This window comes from Aspergillus alliaceus, assembly GCF_009176365.1.
Source record: "Aspergillus alliaceus strain CBS 536.65 unplaced genomic scaffold BDW43scaffold_18, whole genome shotgun sequence".
NCBI classification, from domain to species: domain Eukaryota; kingdom Fungi; phylum Ascomycota; class Eurotiomycetes; order Eurotiales; family Aspergillaceae; genus Aspergillus; species Aspergillus alliaceus.
Genome location: NW_022474701.1, coordinates 369,842 through 385,985, shown reverse-complemented (window position 1 = coordinate 385,985; position 16,144 = coordinate 369,842). Strand labels below are relative to the sequence as shown.

General features: G+C 47.5%; 4 protein-coding genes across 4 annotated transcripts; 2 read left to right on the top strand and 2 right to left on the bottom strand.

Moving 5' to 3' along the window:
- Positions 1–344: 344 nt before the first annotated feature.
- BDW43DRAFT_319020 (SMP-30/gluconolactonase/LRE family protein) lies at positions 345–1,697 on the top strand (the record flags this gene model as incomplete). The annotated part of the gene is made up of 3 exons (XM_032048811.1): positions 345–511; positions 564–1,041; positions 1,100–1,697. The coding sequence occupies 3 exons, from the start codon at positions 345–347 to the stop codon at positions 1,610–1,612; spliced, it is 1,158 nt and encodes a 385-aa protein (XP_031901028.1). The 3' UTR covers positions 1,613–1,697.
- A 683-nt stretch (positions 1,698–2,380) lies between these two features.
- Positions 2,381–4,401, bottom strand: BDW43DRAFT_65080 (transmembrane amino acid transporter protein-domain-containing protein). The gene is made up of 2 exons (XM_032050339.1): positions 2,852–4,401; positions 2,381–2,799 (listed from the first exon to the last, which is right to left on the bottom strand). Exons 1-2 carry the CDS (start codon positions 4,202–4,204, stop codon positions 2,743–2,745), a joined length of 1,410 nt encoding a protein of 469 aa, XP_031901027.1. The 5' UTR covers positions 4,205–4,401; the 3' UTR covers positions 2,381–2,742.
- Positions 4,402–5,131: 730 nt separating this feature from the next.
- On the top strand, positions 5,132–7,553 carry BDW43DRAFT_274523 (uncharacterized protein). The gene is made up of 2 exons (XM_032041735.1): positions 5,132–5,529; positions 5,621–7,553. Exon 2 carries the CDS (start codon positions 5,852–5,854, stop codon positions 7,088–7,090), a length of 1,239 nt encoding a protein of 412 aa, XP_031901026.1. The 5' UTR covers positions 5,132–5,529; positions 5,621–5,851; the 3' UTR covers positions 7,091–7,553.
- A 3,633-nt stretch (positions 7,554–11,186) lies between these two features.
- mfsA (glucose-inactivated glycerol proton symporter STL1) lies at positions 11,187–13,277 on the bottom strand. The gene has a single exon (XM_032041734.1). The coding sequence runs from the start codon at positions 13,201–13,203 to the stop codon at positions 11,575–11,577; it is 1,629 nt and encodes a 542-aa protein (XP_031901025.1). The 5' UTR covers positions 13,204–13,277; the 3' UTR covers positions 11,187–11,574.
- Positions 13,278–16,144: the final 2,867 nt, after the last annotated feature.

Sequence of the window (16,144 nt, the reverse complement as noted above, 5' to 3'; positions counted from 1 at the left end):
ATCCAATTTTCATTGTTCCCCTCAACACACATAAGTTGAATCGTAAATGTAGTGAGGGCTCCGCGGGGACCACGCTTTCAGTTCAGACGAGTAAAGGACAAGCATAACTTTCCCACGGGGTAACTCCGCGGAAGAATCCCAAGGCTGTTAACCCTAAGTTGGGCTTATGTATGGGGACGCGAGTCATATCAAGCAGCCATCTAAGGTCAGGAACATGCCGGTCATCTTCCCCGGATAGTCTAGACCAAGCCATATACATGTTAATCTCTGAGTGTATTTATTCTAGATGGAGCTGCTCCCTTCCCACGGGGTATGCCTGGTACCCCAGAGGCCTCACTTGCAGCATGGAGACATACCTCAACCCGCTTCCGCCGCTCCTGAAAAGCGCCATTGCCAAGTGGGCGTGTGTCTCATTGGCCGCTCTGGGTAGTCTCCCCGGCAGTTTCAACCGGACAGCCTTCGAGGCTCCGTGGGCAACCTCCGACATATCCGATGAAGGCCTGAGCACAACGTATGAGTGGCGGGAACCGTAAACCCTAGCGACATATGACTAACACGTCTAGTCTATCCCGCTTAAACGACACCGACTTTATGGCCTACCATGAGAGATTCTTTGATATCATTAGCCCAACCGCAACCGTTGAGCATGTTCAAAAGTTATCCTATCAGATCCACGAGGCTCCATGTTACATCCCAGCAACGAACCAACTTTTCTTCGTGGAATGGGGTCCACCGGGAGGCGACGATGGCATACATTCACACCTGTATCTCCTGGATGTCGAGACCAATACCTTACACAAGATCACCACCAACCCTCCCACATACAATGTCCACGGATGCGTCTACTATAATGGCTCCATCCACGTGGTAACGGATGGATACAGTGATCTGCAGACCGGAGAGCTAGCCATGATCGATCCTGTCAGCATGGAAAAGAAGACACTACTCAATAACTACTTGGTGCAACCGTTTGCTGGGTTCAACGATCTAGAGATCGACCGGGAGGGGAATTTCTGGCTGACGGATTCAAAGTCAGGTTGGGTATGTTCTACCCCGTGCTCTAATAATAAAATGCTCCACTAATTGACCCGCTTAACAGGGCCGAGAGATTGTAGAGTTCTCACCCCCAACAAACCCTTCCGTTTATTTCGTAGATAGGTCTACCCTTCACACCAAGGTAGCATATACTACTAGCGGGAATACAAACGGCGTCGCCATCTCACCTGATGGAAGTAGGGTCTACATTCCGGAGACCGGGGTCTCCAAGTACTTTCCGAAACGGACAGATACCTATGGAATGCGGCAGCTGTGGGCGTTTGATGTCTCCGACTCCGGCTCCGTCCTGTACAATCAGAGGTTCTTCAACAGCCCCACCTCATATTTCTACGATGGGGTTCGGGTCTCGCGGCATGGATACATCTTCTGCGGAGCTGGAGATGGAGTGGACGTGCTCGACCCTCGGACGGGCGACACATTGGGGACTATCCGCGTCGGTGGAGGGGATAATGTCGCCGTGAGTCTGGCGTTTGGAGAGCATGAACTGCGGATTGTGGGGAAAGGGGGTGTATGGCATGTGAAGGGATTGAAGGAACGGCTCGCGCGAGAGTGGTAGGCCGGTAGCTTGATAGGTCAAACTCACTAAATATTCTCGCGAGTTCGTTGAATGAGTTCCTTCAAACAAACGTAGCGAATCTTGCGTGTCCTTGCTTTACCACTCGGAGAAAAGATTATCTCCCCAGTACATAGTGGAGGAGATCATGTTATCAATATCAGATGCATAGTATTCATCACAGCTATCGTTAGATGATTGCATATAACCACTCTGAAGCTTGTTTAAGTCGCTACCACAGTTATCTACCGGGCCTGCTTTTGAATTTCTTTCCATAATGGGGGTTTGCTGCATATACATATTGACGGTACCGGCGGCTAGACTACGGCGTTCCGGCGAATGCAAAACTAAATGCACCAATCCAATTGTGGTAGAAAAAGCCCCTAGGTGCCGTTCAATCTGGGGATGAAAAATGCTAGTAGACTGATGAAATCACGGAAGCCTTCCGTGGCTTGGTAAGCCTAGCTGAAAGGTAGATGCTTTGGGTATGACGGTTCGCATGCATTGCGCAGTGAGACGTCATCGAAAAGGGCATGCTATTGCAGAACGTTCGAGCCAGTGATACAGTGCGTGTGCGTGCTTAGCGAGTGGTTAAAGGTTTTGACTCCTGCACGGTTAGCCCCCTTGCGCCAAAAGAGCTGGGCTTTTCCCCCTGCCCGTACCAACATATCTCTTGGAGCCACACACCCTTGTGATGTTGTCCCAACTCCTTCTGAGTTTTCGCAAAGTGCACTACGGTGGGTACTACCCTGGCCTCTGGTTGGAGTCCAGGTGGCCGATCTGAAATTGCCGACTGAAACGATCGAGCGAGATAGCTCGCCTATTGCCCGAGCTCGACCCGGGTTCGGCTTGCCGAAAGTTCACCCAACTTAACCTGCAAACGGTGGCTCGCCGAGCCCGGTTGAGGACTCTAATTTTGACACAGAAATCAAGCTGTAACTATATGCTGTTCATGTCGTGTATGTATGTACATGTTCTTTTCCCGCGGTGTTTCTTGGCTCACTGCTCGGTTATCCATTGAGGATATGTTGAAGGAAGCACACTCCCTCAACGAACAGATGACACGCGATGTCCATAGAAAAAGGGCTAATGCGAACGTTGGGTATATCGAGATGATACAAGAGCAAAAGACCCTAGACTGCTCCACAACTAAATGCCCCACGGACGTTGCCAATGCGGTAATTGTTTCTCTAAATGGCCATGGTTAGCACCCATCCGTCGAGCAGGATCGAGGCCACTTACTATGTCCTGAATACTTGAATAAAGTCCTCCAACCAACACAACCAGGCCAAAAATAAAGACCAAGAAATTCACAATGCTGAGAAAAAGGTTTTCCTTGGAATACCAGCTGCCTTTGCGGATAAGGACAAACCACATAATAGGAGGAAGATAAAACGAAAATCCAGAAGTAAAAAGCGCGGAGATTATAGACAACAGGTCATCGAAGAAAGGGATTGCCTCTGCAATAATCCAGGCGAGAATTGTGAGAACGGTGATCAAAGCCAGCCAAGTAATCCAGCCCTTGGTGGTGTTCACATAGCGGGTGACACTTTTTTCGTAGATGCGACCATGGATTAAACGTCCCGCCACAATCGTGCAAATCGCTCCGGAGATAAAAATAACCGGTAGGGCGATCCCAAAGGCAACCTTGCTCACTATTGAACCAGCCGAGAGCAAGGCAGGAGAATCAACTTTGTGGCCCACAAAGGCGTAAATCGTCGCTCCCGTGATTGTATAAATCACGATCTGAAGGATGCCAAGCGTCCACACTGATTTAGTAAAATCCTTCGGGGTATGCATTTCATCCATGAAAGAAAACAAGCAGCTGGCAAAGGTGTACGCAAACACGATATTGCTAATAGCAATAAATCCATCCGAGAAGCTTGGATTGCCTTGGGGAAGTGCCGACCAGTCGACCGTAGACAGCCCTGCCTCAGTGCCTTTGATACCTGTCGCGATAATTGTGATGCCAATGGCAGCTACGATCGATACAAAGTCAATGTAGCCTAGGAAGGCCATATCGGCAAAAGACGACGGGATAGAGAGGAGTAAGAGGATAATGGCCGAGACCGCGCCAAACACCACCGAGCAGACATGTTCATTTTGGGCCAAATGGCGAAATGCAATGGTGCCGGTTAAACAATTGGAACCGGTGAGGAAGACCAGCTGCAGAACCAGCATTGTGGTGAACAGTTCATTGCCCACGCGGCCCATTAATAAACCACCGGCATCGCCGTAGTGTCGGACGGCGGGAAAGGCAAGTTTCACCTGGCCAATGACATAGGAAGTATAGATGGCGATTAAACCAATTCCCACGCAGCAGATCACACCAGCCACCATGCCCAAGGTTGCAAAGGCGGAGGGAATTGACAGGGCCCCGAGACCAATTGCCTCCACAATCAGCATGATGGTCAGACGTTTCCACCCCAAGCGATGATATTTCGCCTCACCAGCCTCGATGATCTGCTGCTCCCCGTCATCTATTGCGTCGGGGAGCGCCTTGCTATCTGGGGGCCACGCATTGGGCGAGTCCATCTTCCGCCCATCACTGCCATAGTCCGGATTGGCGTCGGAAATTTCCCTCGGATAGCTCATGGTGAGATGAGCTGTTCAGAGCCTATATTTAAGAAGAAAGAGAGGGAAATACCGGACGTAGCCCGTACCATCAGAAGGTCTCAAATGCCGTGAAGAATGAAATGTAACCATTCATAAATTTTCTCCATCTGGGGTATTTTGTCATAGATTACAAGTGGTGTATTGTTGTATCCGGATTACCTTCCGCTTGCGTCGTGACAGTAATAAGTCGATTTCATTGGACCATGAAGGTGCGTTAAACGACTCCGTGTAGCCCACTGGCCAATAATGGATGATCGGGAAACCGAGTGGTATCCGGATTTCTTAGCGGTTCCTGACGGAAAACGTGCAGAAATTTCTGTCAGAGATCGCCGGGTCAAACTTATTTCGGGTCTCTACGACAATAATTCACCTACAAAGTACAAAGTGCTTCTACAATTCGGTTGTGCCGTAATTATTATTCTATACCGAGTAGTCGAGCGTATTCTTCCTTCGCCTTATGACAGGGTTGTGCAGAACATCAGCGAATATCAAGCACCTCTTGGCCTGCATGGACTTGTGTATCAGTGGCTTTCGCAAGGTTTTACATGATCCTATTACCTGAGCTGATTAGGTTTAGTTCCTGACTTTGATTCGTGCCAAGAACGTGACGCTTGCGGGACGGCTTTTCCCGACCGAATCCCTTGCCCGACCATTTAGAATAAAGTAGATTACGAATATCTAGTGACTACTAGTAAACACTAAGAGATACTTGTCGTCAAATACATTCTAGACCACTCACCACACTTTGTCATCAATTTAATACAATCGTATCATGACTCAGATTCTTCCACATGAGTCACGGCTCTCATTGCAGCCTGAGGCATGAATAATTGCCGCACTTGACCATGTCCAGGATACCAGATAGGCCTTTCTTCAAGTTCCTCTTTTTTTTTTTTTTTTTTTTGGGTCCTCCTTTCCTTACCAGAAAGTTTAAATGAACATTTTTCTAAGCAACTTCTGCATTGTATGCTAAATCCACTATTGTATAAACCCAGGCACCTTTTGTAGTTGTGGCATGATCTCTGATATAGTGTGCGTACTCTTCATCACCAAAATATATCTTTGAAGTTGAGTGATTAATGCACCAACGACCCGACACTAGGTGTACTCGGAAGCATTTACAGCACCCATCCTCGGTGACGAATTTATGTTTATCTTCAAATACAGACTATATATTTCTCTTTTCTAATTTAATCGCTCCCTTTCAACATAGACACCAACAATGCCGTTGGAGATATGGGTCCACGCAACGCTAAGCTCAAAGGGGACGATGTTTGTCCTGTTTGCCTGTCCACCACGATTGGGTAATGCGCCATCAAATCCAAGATTGGACTGATTGGGCCTGTCAGGCCACCTTGTTGTCTTTTTACTGATACTCCTGCGGCCAAGCGAAAGATTCTATTTATAGGTGATCAACTGTCGGCTTGACGTGGATTCTCATGGTGCCAACAAACCTTCGGACTTTACCCTCGGAGGTAACCACGGTGATTTCCTCTTTTGTCAGAGCGCCGAGCAACAAAGATACATAGCAATGCATACGGAGCTCATATAAATCAGCCTTCTGACCACCATGCACGAACAATCATCGCAATACAGCAATAAACTCATCGCCACAGTGCGTCGATCATGCCCCAATTAAAGGTTCTCATCTGCGGCGCGGGCATTGCCGGCAATGCCTTGGCCTTCTGGCTTTCGAAGATGGGCCACAACGTTACGGTCGTCGAAAGACACTCGACTTTACGTGCCACCGGGCTCCAGGTAGACCTGCGAGAACCAGGGATCACTGTCCTGCAGCGTATGGGTCTGATGCATGATTATCGAGCTAAAGCCATTCACGAACAAGGCATGGAAATTGTCGACCGCGCCGGCAAACGGAAGGCATATTTCTCCGCCAATCGATCCGGCTTAGGTATGCAAAGCTTCACCACCGACTATGAGATCATGCGAGGGGACCTCTGCCGACTGTTATACGATGCCACCAAGGACCGCACAACCTTCATCTTTGGAACGTTGATCGAGGACTTCACGCAGCGGGACGATCACGTCGAGGTGTCCTTTTCCGATGGCAAGCGAGATCAATTTGATCTGTTAGTCGGCGCCGATGGCCAATGGTCACGGACGAGGAATATAATTCTGGGAGCTGAGCCCGACCCCAACCACCCATTGGGAGTCCATATCGGCTATTTTACCACGCCCCGTCCGATCGAGCCTGGCGAGGAATACAATGCGGCAATCTATATTGCTCCCGGAAGGCGCTTTATCTTCACGCGGCGGCATAGTCCCCATGCAATTCAGGTGTACCTTGCCTGCAAGACCGAGTCGGATCGACTGAATAATGCTCGCGGGAATATCGCCGAGGAGAAGGAGTGCCTGGCAGAGATCTTCCGTGGTGCAGGGTGGCAGACGGACCGGATTCTCAAGGAACTCGAAGCCGCGGATGATTTCTACTGCGAACGTTTAGGAGTTGTCAGAATGGACGCTTGGTTTAGTCACCGAGTAGCCCTGGTGGGGGATGCTGCGTATTGCCCCTCGGCGACCACCGGGATGGGAACGACTTCTGGTTTGGTAGGTGCATACGTCCTCGCGGGCGAGATAAATAAGTCGCACCAAGCGAACAAGGGTTCGAAAGAGAGTCTTCCCCTCGCGCTGAAGGCCTACGATGATACATATCGACCCTTTATGACCCAGGTTCAAAAGGGGATCACCAAAGGCTCAACCTTCTGGGACTACACACCATCGTCACAATGGGGGATTGCCCTTCTGCACCTTGTCTTATCGGTAGCTGCTTTTCTTAGATTAGATATCCTGAGCCAGTGGGTTATTCGTGAGGATGAGAAGTGGCCTCTGCCTAATTATGATATGTAGTATTTTGGTGTTTCTATATGATAGTTAAGGCAACTCTCTTCTCTTAGCCTCTCTGTCTTCCTCCCTCTGCCCTTGGTTTCTTCGCGAATCCCACTATTGATGTAGTAGCAAGAATACTAGTATCTTGTCTCCATGCCCGATATATCTCATCCTGACGGGCATCTTCCCAGTAGGGCAAATGGGAACCCGCTTGAACAGCGAAACGGAGACGAATATACGTGGCCGCTACCCTTAGGTTTACAGACGCGTGCTTCTAGCTACTCGGTATTAAAGCGGAGGCTTCTCCTGATCATTTGCCATGGCAATAAAAATTTCTTCTTATGCTTCTATTTTAAGGCTTGTCTTAGCTCACCTCTCTCTATTGCGCTACTTTCCTCGTTTTGCTCTTTCCTATGGCCAACCATGTCAATTCTATCTGCCTTCAATGGATTGCTACGTATGCACTGACTGTGTACGATTCAATAGTTCTGATATTCCCAATCTACTTCAATGAGTACGTGAAGAGATGAAGACCATATTGTAGAACGTAAGTTAATACAGCCCAGAGTCATAGCGTTCCTATCGTATCCTCTCCACCACCGTCCCTATCATTATCTTCCACCTCAAATCTCATCCACTGGGACATGTCAACGCTCGGTAATTTCTGTCATCCTTATGGATGGCGTCGCGCGCCTCCGGCCATCTCCTAAATGGTGGTTTATGGTCTATGCATGTCGTCTGGTGGGCCTTCTAAAAGGAGTGATAGTAAGTTGTCCTGGGCTCCACACCGATCACTGCACGTTGGCATAGGATTAATGAACAAGTCACAGCATATTGGGCTGCTTATCGCCGACCTATTATTCTTTGGGGGGATTCGTACAATGTCCTTCAATGTATGACCTTTGGTTTCCTCCTTTTCTGTCTAGGTATGGCTGAATTAATGCTAATGTTTGGGGGCGAAGCCCCTCCCTGGCCCCCTCTCCCAAAAAGCTGAGAGATCTCAAGATCGAGAATCTTTATCCGGAGCAAGAGGTATGTAACACGGTACACTCCGAGGCTGGTAGCTAAATTGATATTTACTTTATATAGTGTTGTGTTGGCTGGGGATTCCGGCTGGCGGTTCTGATTGGACTGGTCAGCTGGATGATCCGGCAGGTACGCGGAAATAAGTCCTACAATGAGTTTTAGCGCTTAAGGTAATTTAGATAAAACATCAGTAAGATCATGATTTTCGTGGAGATGAGCTTCAGATAACCCCTCAAGATATAGTTGCAGGAGTTTAGGGCCATAGCCCGGGGCAGCCTAAGAGCCATGGTTAGAGATGTCTCCTCCAATGGTATGTGTATTGACCGCATTCCTCTCTCCTCAAGCACTGTTGATCAAATCTACTGTATATACGTTACAGAGAAGAAAACATTCTGATTCAGAAAATCTAGGATCCATACCTATCGAGCGCCTTTCGGCGGAACAAGTTGTAAGTAAAGCCTAATAGTTTCAAGATTCTTGCATTAGAGTTAGTTTAATATATTTTTACTGTGGTTAGTAAGAGGAAGCAGAGCCGATTATCTTCAATAATCTAAAATCTCCCGAGTCATATATCCGAGAGATTCAGAATAGAAAGTTACGCCGCAATGCCCTAATTAATCTTTTTCGTGTTGAGGAACATCCCACCTTTGAAAATAATATGGCTTGTGAAGTTAAAAAATCGCCTTGTGCTGCTTATCCAGGCCCTCGGGCTTGGAGAGACATTAGTGCAGGAGAAAGTTCCAGAGGAGACAGCGAAGCGATTTTTTTTTTCTGTTTACGAGACTCGGTAGTCTTCTTCAGTTAGTACTGAATAATACCAATGACAAGAACAACTTGTCGCAAAGAAGCGGCAACTGGTTGAATTCCTGGCGCTGTAGCTATTTTGTTAAGTGGAAAAGAATGTCTTCTCTCTTTATGTATCGGGCATGTGTGCAGTAATACCTATATATATATTTTTTTGCCCATTGACTATGGCGTAGTTTTCCTGTTAGCTGCTCTAAATCACTATTGTTCGCTCCTATTTCTCCTTTCGATTGTGTTATTTTCCAAAATCTAAGATCTCGAAAGATAGACAACGCACCGGTTCTCTGTATGGGCCTTGGAGGAGTAACTGAAACAATATTGTTGGTTTTTGTCCCTAGATTCAAATGCCTCATTGTTTCCATATTGCATTAACAGGTAAGGTAAATGAGCCCCACCCCATCTGGAGCCTCATAGGAGCTTGGATTGCCATGGGTGATGACATGGTAGAACATGAGATGCTTCCTGAACCAGGCTACTGTGAAACTTTCTCGCAAGGTCAAGTGCTATTGCTGCGATGGCAGCCCTTGAAGGCAATGAGACGTGAGCTGGTCAGTTAAACTTTTCTAGAGCCCTCTGAAAGTCGAACGACTATATCAAATTCAGCCCAACAGCAACGACAGGACTCGTTTGGGTGGGGCATGTATCACGCTGTGTGACTAACCTGGCTTATATTGGAGGCCGAGAAGGCCTTGGCACAGCATAAGAGGCATTGGGAATGGCTTATCACTTTCCTGAAGCTACTGGGGACTATTCACGTCATAACCAGATGGTTGACCTCCCTTCCCAAACCTCAGAAGCTTCAATATATCCAGGCGGGTTCCAACGCAACCATAGATTATCTATTTGATGAACACATAGAGAACTAGAGTTAAGAAGACGCATGGAGAGGACAATGCTGCATGATGTCTTGAGCAAGAGGACGAACATTGAATACGTCATGGCTTCCTCCATGTTCTGGATCAAATAAATTCAAATCTTTGTCCTTCCCTAGCTTCCATGTAGATTTTTTCAGAAAAGGCCATGGCTGCGTCGTTCTTAATACATCTAGCCAGGCTATTAACATATCTCTTGGCGGTATTACGCGTCGCAGGCTCCGTCAATTGAAGGTCCTGTAAGCTGGCGAGGTTAATTCCCAAGTGACTGTAGAGCGCATCAGTGTTATTGCGGATATCGAAGAGGATCTTCGAAGCGGACTATGATTCTAAAAGATCTTTAAGTGTCTGGCCATTACTTGCAGCTTACAGGAAGGCATTTTCCTCTAGAGAATAGATATCAATCAGATAGGTCTTGTTATGAGGTAAAAATAAAGTTCTGAAGAATAGAGATACTTCTATACCGCGAGAGGTTGACATCTTCAAGATCGAGGAATAATGATAGAGGATCTACCAGTTAATCGAAAAGCCCCTTAATAACTTTAGCTATGATTGTCAAGATCCACTTATATATAAGAAAAACGTGTCTGGTAGCCAACTAAATAGGGACTTATTCAGCAATTGAGGCCGTGCTTTCTTTTATATACTAGGGTCTTCGGTATTATGCGTGACCGCAGCAGGTATTGTAGGAGGCTAGAAGAGTCCAGGAATCTTCGACTTCAGTCAATCAACAAGTACGTTCAGAAAGCTGGCTCGGGAAGCATATACAGGGGCGTTAATCAAAGCCTAGGGAGAAATGATTGGTACGAAGCAAACCATAAAGGCAGCTACTCTTGGGACATTATTTGCAGCACAGTACTGCACATACAGTATCTCAGTCAAAAGTTGAGTGGGAGAAAAAGATAAAACTGAATCCTAAGGAGTATTAAATACTTACATAGACAATAGAGTTTAAAATAAAAATAAAAATACAGGTTCTATAGCAAGTATCAGCAGACCTAAATTCTCACGGCCTTTTCAGTTATAGGGGAGAAATTTTCGTTCTTGTCCTAGGATCAAGACGTTTAGGATCTAGCGGGTTGGCCCTCATTTGTAGTTTATTACGTAACATATTTCTGCCTTCAGCTTCCGCCATCGCGATCATGCGTCTTAAATGTTTGTTGATTCTTGTCCCTTTTTTTTCGGCTTCTTTCTCCTTCAGCGTTTCCTTCTTGTTTTGATAGCTATGGTAGTGGATCAAACGTTGCGGGTCTTATCCATTACGTAGGAGCTTATATTAAAGAAATTTATTGATTGGCTGGAATATAATTAGTATATTAGTTATAGAGTAATTTTATTAATAAATATATATATATATATATATATATATTTACTTCTCTTTCTTGATAATTGAAAAGAGACAGGAGCGGGAGTAAAAATAATACAGATATTTAAAATAGAGATTTTTTATACAAGAGCAAGTATATTACCGTGTCAGAGCATACAGGAACTTAAGGCGGTAACCGCGCGACTTGGACCATAACACCAAGGAATCTCTATGATAGATTTAAAGACCTTAGGACAACCAATCCCATACACGAGCGACACCAGCTCTCTATCACTATGTACTCTAAACAACAGGTATATATAGGAATTTTGAAAAAAGGACTAATCAGAGTGCCCGGACGCCGAGTGTACCCACACTTGACCGAGTACTAGGGTATAGAAAATAAACAGAACAATACAAAAGAAAGTAGGAATCAACTACTTTCAGATATCATCACCACCTTCAACCACAGCTACAGCACGTCCACTAAAGGGGCGTTACTGCTTCTCCTGGACCTCCTCGGTCTCCTGACCACTGTCACTGCCGAGGCCAAGCTCGCTCTTCTCAGGCATGGCATGATCGTTGGTATCCAGGCCCAGCTCGCGAGACTGTTGGACGATCTGTTCGAAGTTGAGCTTGGGCATGTCGTGGGCGACCCTGAACGGCATCTTCCCTTCGATATGGGCTTTGGCGTAGATGATGTCGACCTCCTCAAGCTCACGGCCGGCTGTCTCAACATAGAAGAAGAAGCCGAATATCAAACCGACAAAGTTAAATAGTGCGAAGAAGAGATAAACACCCCATGGGCTCTGGCCAGCGAAAAGCGGTGTGAACATGACCACGGCAAAGTTACATATCCAGTTGGTACAGGTTGACGCCGCCGCGCCCACGGTGCGGGTACGGAGGGGGTTGATCTCCGGTGGGTAGATCCAGGGCAGTGGCAGGAGGGTGAATGCAAAGAAAGTAATAAAGAGGAAGATACCAACGGCAGCTCCCTTAGAGTTCTCCTCGGTTTCCTTGATCAAGCAAGCGAATGTAATCACAAAGCTAAGCCCCTGGCCTAGAAAACCAATCAAGTATAGATTGCGGCGGCCGACTCTTTCAATCATAAAAAAGGACGGGATCGTGGCAAGGGCGTAAACCGTCGCGAAAACCCCACCCATAATTAGAGACAGATATTTCTCCATATGGAGGTTTTCTTGGAAAAGTAATGTGGAGTAGTAGATAGCAGCGTTACAGCCAGTAAACTGCTGGAAGAACTGACCAGAGCAACCAATAAGAAGGCGCTGGAATTCCTGGGTTTTGCCAAATGTGAACACGGACTTCCAGCTTGACTGTACGCTCTTTGAAGATTCCACGTCCGTTTTTAAGAAGTTGAAGTCGTGAAGTACTTGGTCGGAATCAGGAGGGGCGCCCTTGAGCTTACCGAGAACTTCACAAGCCTCCTTGTCAAGCCCTCTCATCACAAACCACGACGGGGAATCCGGGAGCATCAAGGCACCGGTGGCCACAACCAGAGCGAAAAAGATCTGGAGCGCCACAGGGAATCGCCACTGGACCGAATCCGCGGCGTGCGAGATACCAAAGACCACCCAGTAGGCAATAAAGGTGCCACCCGCGATCATCGCGCCCTCAAAACAGACCAGGAAGCCACGATTGTGAGCGCCGGAGCATTCGGACTGCCAGACCGGGATCGTGGCCGTGTTCATGCCATTTCCAATGCCCGATACAACGCGGCCAATAACGAACTGACCAACTTCCCATTTGCCAGTGAAGCAGACCGTTGTGAGCAAGGCGCCAATGATCAGGATACTGGCACCCATAAAGATCAGGCGAGTGCGGCCGAGTCCGTTGCCGAAGAACATGGAGAATAACGCGCCGAAGAAACAGCCAAGCTCATAGCAGGATGTGACAGCACCGCGGATAACGTCGATGTAGTGTTTTTCCGAGGCAGTCGGATTCTCGGGCATTTTGAGGATGGGAAAGGAGTTAACAAACTCGTCGCCGTTGAGGAGGCCGGCCATCATGCCCTGATTGTAGCCGAAGAGCGAGAAACCCACGACAGCGGCCAAGGTGATGCTCACCCGGAGCGACCGACCACTCAAGCCGCTGGTGGTCGTCCACATGTTGACGGTAGGAACAAAGTAAGAGCCGTCAGTTTGTTGGCGCGGGGGGGGGGTAAGAGAAAGCTGGGGAAAAAGTTGTAAGGAAGGAAAGAATACATCGGAGCGGAAAATTCGTGGTCTTATATACGGTAATTTGAATATCGGACTTCTACTGCAACCCTGGTCGGACCCCAAACGGGAAAGTCCAGCGAAGGCTCTGCAGTTCCCGAGGCAGAGAGACGCGAAGGGAATCCTTCCCCTTGGCAACCTTGGCGGGAGCACTTGGCACTTAGTAATTTGCGGGTCCACTGGGTCAGGGTGCGGATGACTAAACTGGAGGCCGCAAGGCCCCCATTTCCCGTGTCGGGTATAGGTTCAGCATATGGCTGGATCTCTATTCTGACATTCTACCGTACTTCCCTCTACGTAGTGGTGGATTCAGGCGAGCCCGCCCCGTTTGGATTAGCCCCCCCCGCGGGTTTTGCTCTCTGGCGCGCATGCTTGTTTTCCTGGGATCTTTATGTGTCTATCAATCCATTGAGATCTTTCATCCATCTTCCTTTCTCGTTTTCTCTTCCCTGTGCTGGGCTCCCCCCCGGAGTCACCACGTAGTTTATTTTGCTCTCCCCTTTGCGACACGATATACGTATTATGCATACTTGCATTCTACTATTACAGTATGTACACCTGAAGACGCCAAGGCCTTGTCGCCCCAATATGATGTCAAAAACGTTTTGCCAAGTCTCCAACTCGGCGCTAGGAAAAATTTGCCCGGCTATTTACGAAACTTTGGACCAATGACATCCAAATACTTTGTGGCAAAGCGCAAGGCACCGGACCGGGGCAACCCCGCGCAATTGTCTTTCTGTGTCAAGCCGGCCTTCGGACCACGCCGTAGGAGTAAGGTGGTGGCATCGGGACCGACTCGGTATGGCCGTATCCTATCATATGTATGTATTAGTAGCATGCTTTATATGAATCTGTACTAAATGAACGCTTTTCGGGAAGCATAGACCCCCCCCCAAATTAGTCACCATCGGGATGACCCACGACCCACAATGACGATGCGGTCTAATGCTACCATGACTGGGTCCAATTTTTACGTTCCTTTCCCTATGAACCATACATAGTCGACCTCCAACAGAATTTGCAAGATGCCAAGTTCGCAAAAGCTGCCGAAAGGCATGAGAGAGTGGTAATATCGTGAAGTGTGAAAAAGAGATACAACATGATCGCGTCGGGTGTGCTGCCCCCACCCCTCCCCCCACGATACGCGCACAAGGTGGTTTCGATCCGGGGACTCCAGCGCTGGAGACCACCCCGGTCTGATGTTTAGAGTCCAGGATAGGCGGGGGCGGGAGCATGTGGGCAAAGCCGGCCAAGGCCAAGGGAAGCTTTGCCGAGCCCGCCACCACTTCGTTCTGGTCGGTTGGCCCCCCAGAGTTCACAGTGGGGCTTTTCATATCCAGGGCAGACCGTCAGCACGTGGTATACCGTTTCAGGGCATCGCCGGCACGGTCATCTCGGCTTACCTTCTAAATGGTGCCCTTCCCCTCGGGGTATTTGGGTGGGGTACGTGGCTCAACATCCTTAACGAGATCTGCCGAGTGGTAACGGGTTTGGGTTTTTCCGGGTGACGGAAGCGGAAGTTATTCACAGCTTCCCTGGCCTTTCTCCATGCATGTGCTCTGCAGGGCTCGTAGAACGGTTTATCGGAACGAACCCACTTGCCAACGTAGTAGACGTAGAGTACTTGGGGGCCCCCTCCTTCCTAATAGGAGTCTAGTACTTCTTCGATGTCGTATCTTTCGAGTCCAACAGGCGGCCGCGTTTGGTAGTCTGCAACGTTTGAGTAGGCCATGTCGGCCCGACTAGAGTAACTCTCGGATGCATAGTAAGGGCCCTTGACGTAATCGGCAAGCGAGCGGCCATCTGCTGTTTTCCATATAAAATAGCATTTTTTTGGAATGCTAATATCTTAGCAGCCAGAGATGATAGAGGGTTAAATCTTGATATATAGATTGAAATGGACTATAAAAAGAGTATTTATTTATTTAGTATTTTTTTAAAAAAATTATTATATATTTTCTACTAAGATTTCGATGCTAAAATTAAATATTTCAAGAAATTTATTTTATATCGACAACAGCAGATGGCCGCTCGCTCGCTCGCTTGCCGATTACGTTACAGATGTAGCTTATGTAAGCTCTTCTGGAAGTGGTTCCTCTGGGTTGGGTGCTTCGCTAGGAACGGGATGTTGCAAAGTTCTAAACAAAGCGGTGAAAAGGGCGGTACAGCGAGATAGGCAGAAAGGGAACAACAGTGAACAGCAACTTGGTGGAAGTACAACAATGATTTGAGCAGGAAAAGAAACGAGTTGCTGGATGGTCCCCTTCGCGAGAAACCTATGATTTGTTGGCTGACAAAATGAGATCGACAGTCTTGAACGGCCAGTTATTTACTTAGGACATTTAATAAAGACTGCTATATATGGACTAGGCGGAATTAGGAAAACCAAAATCACGCTGGGGCTTGTTATGCTCGAGAAAAGGATCCTGGAACCGTGATTTCTAGATCCTATATACTAGCTACAAGAATAGTTAATGTAATCGGTAAGCGAGCCGCACACCATCCGCGTTTTCAACGCGCCTCAATTTCTTAGGTAATTTGAACACCACCTATTCTACCAAAAATGCCGGAATTATCAAATTCACGCGTTGAGCAGGAAGGTAGAATCCTACTAGCCTTATCAGCTTTAAAAAACAATGAAATCAGGGGCCTAAGGAAGACAGCTGAGGTTCTTAATGTACCGATTTCTACACTACGTTATCGCTTAAAGGGAGTTTCATTTCGAAATGATACTCGAGCAAATAGTCATAAATTGACTACTAGTGAAGAGGAATCACTTACACAGTGGATTCTATCACTAGATAAATATAGAGCATCTCCTCGGCCTGCATAT

Coding starts and splice junctions, on each gene's coding strand:
- BDW43DRAFT_65080 (XM_032050339.1), bottom strand. CDS start 4,204: ATGAGCTATCCGAGGGAAATTTCCGACGCCAATCCGGACTATGGCAGT. Junction 2,800..2,851: donor ATTCAAGTATTCAGGACATA/GTAAGTGGCCTC, acceptor ATGGCCATTTAG/AGAAACAATTACCGCATTGG.
- BDW43DRAFT_274523 (XM_032041735.1), top strand. CDS start 5,852: ATGCCCCAATTAAAGGTTCTCATCTGCGGCGCGGGCATTGCCGGCAAT.
- mfsA (XM_032041734.1), bottom strand. CDS start 13,203: ATGTGGACGACCACCAGCGGCTTGAGTGGTCGGTCGCTCCGGGTGAGC.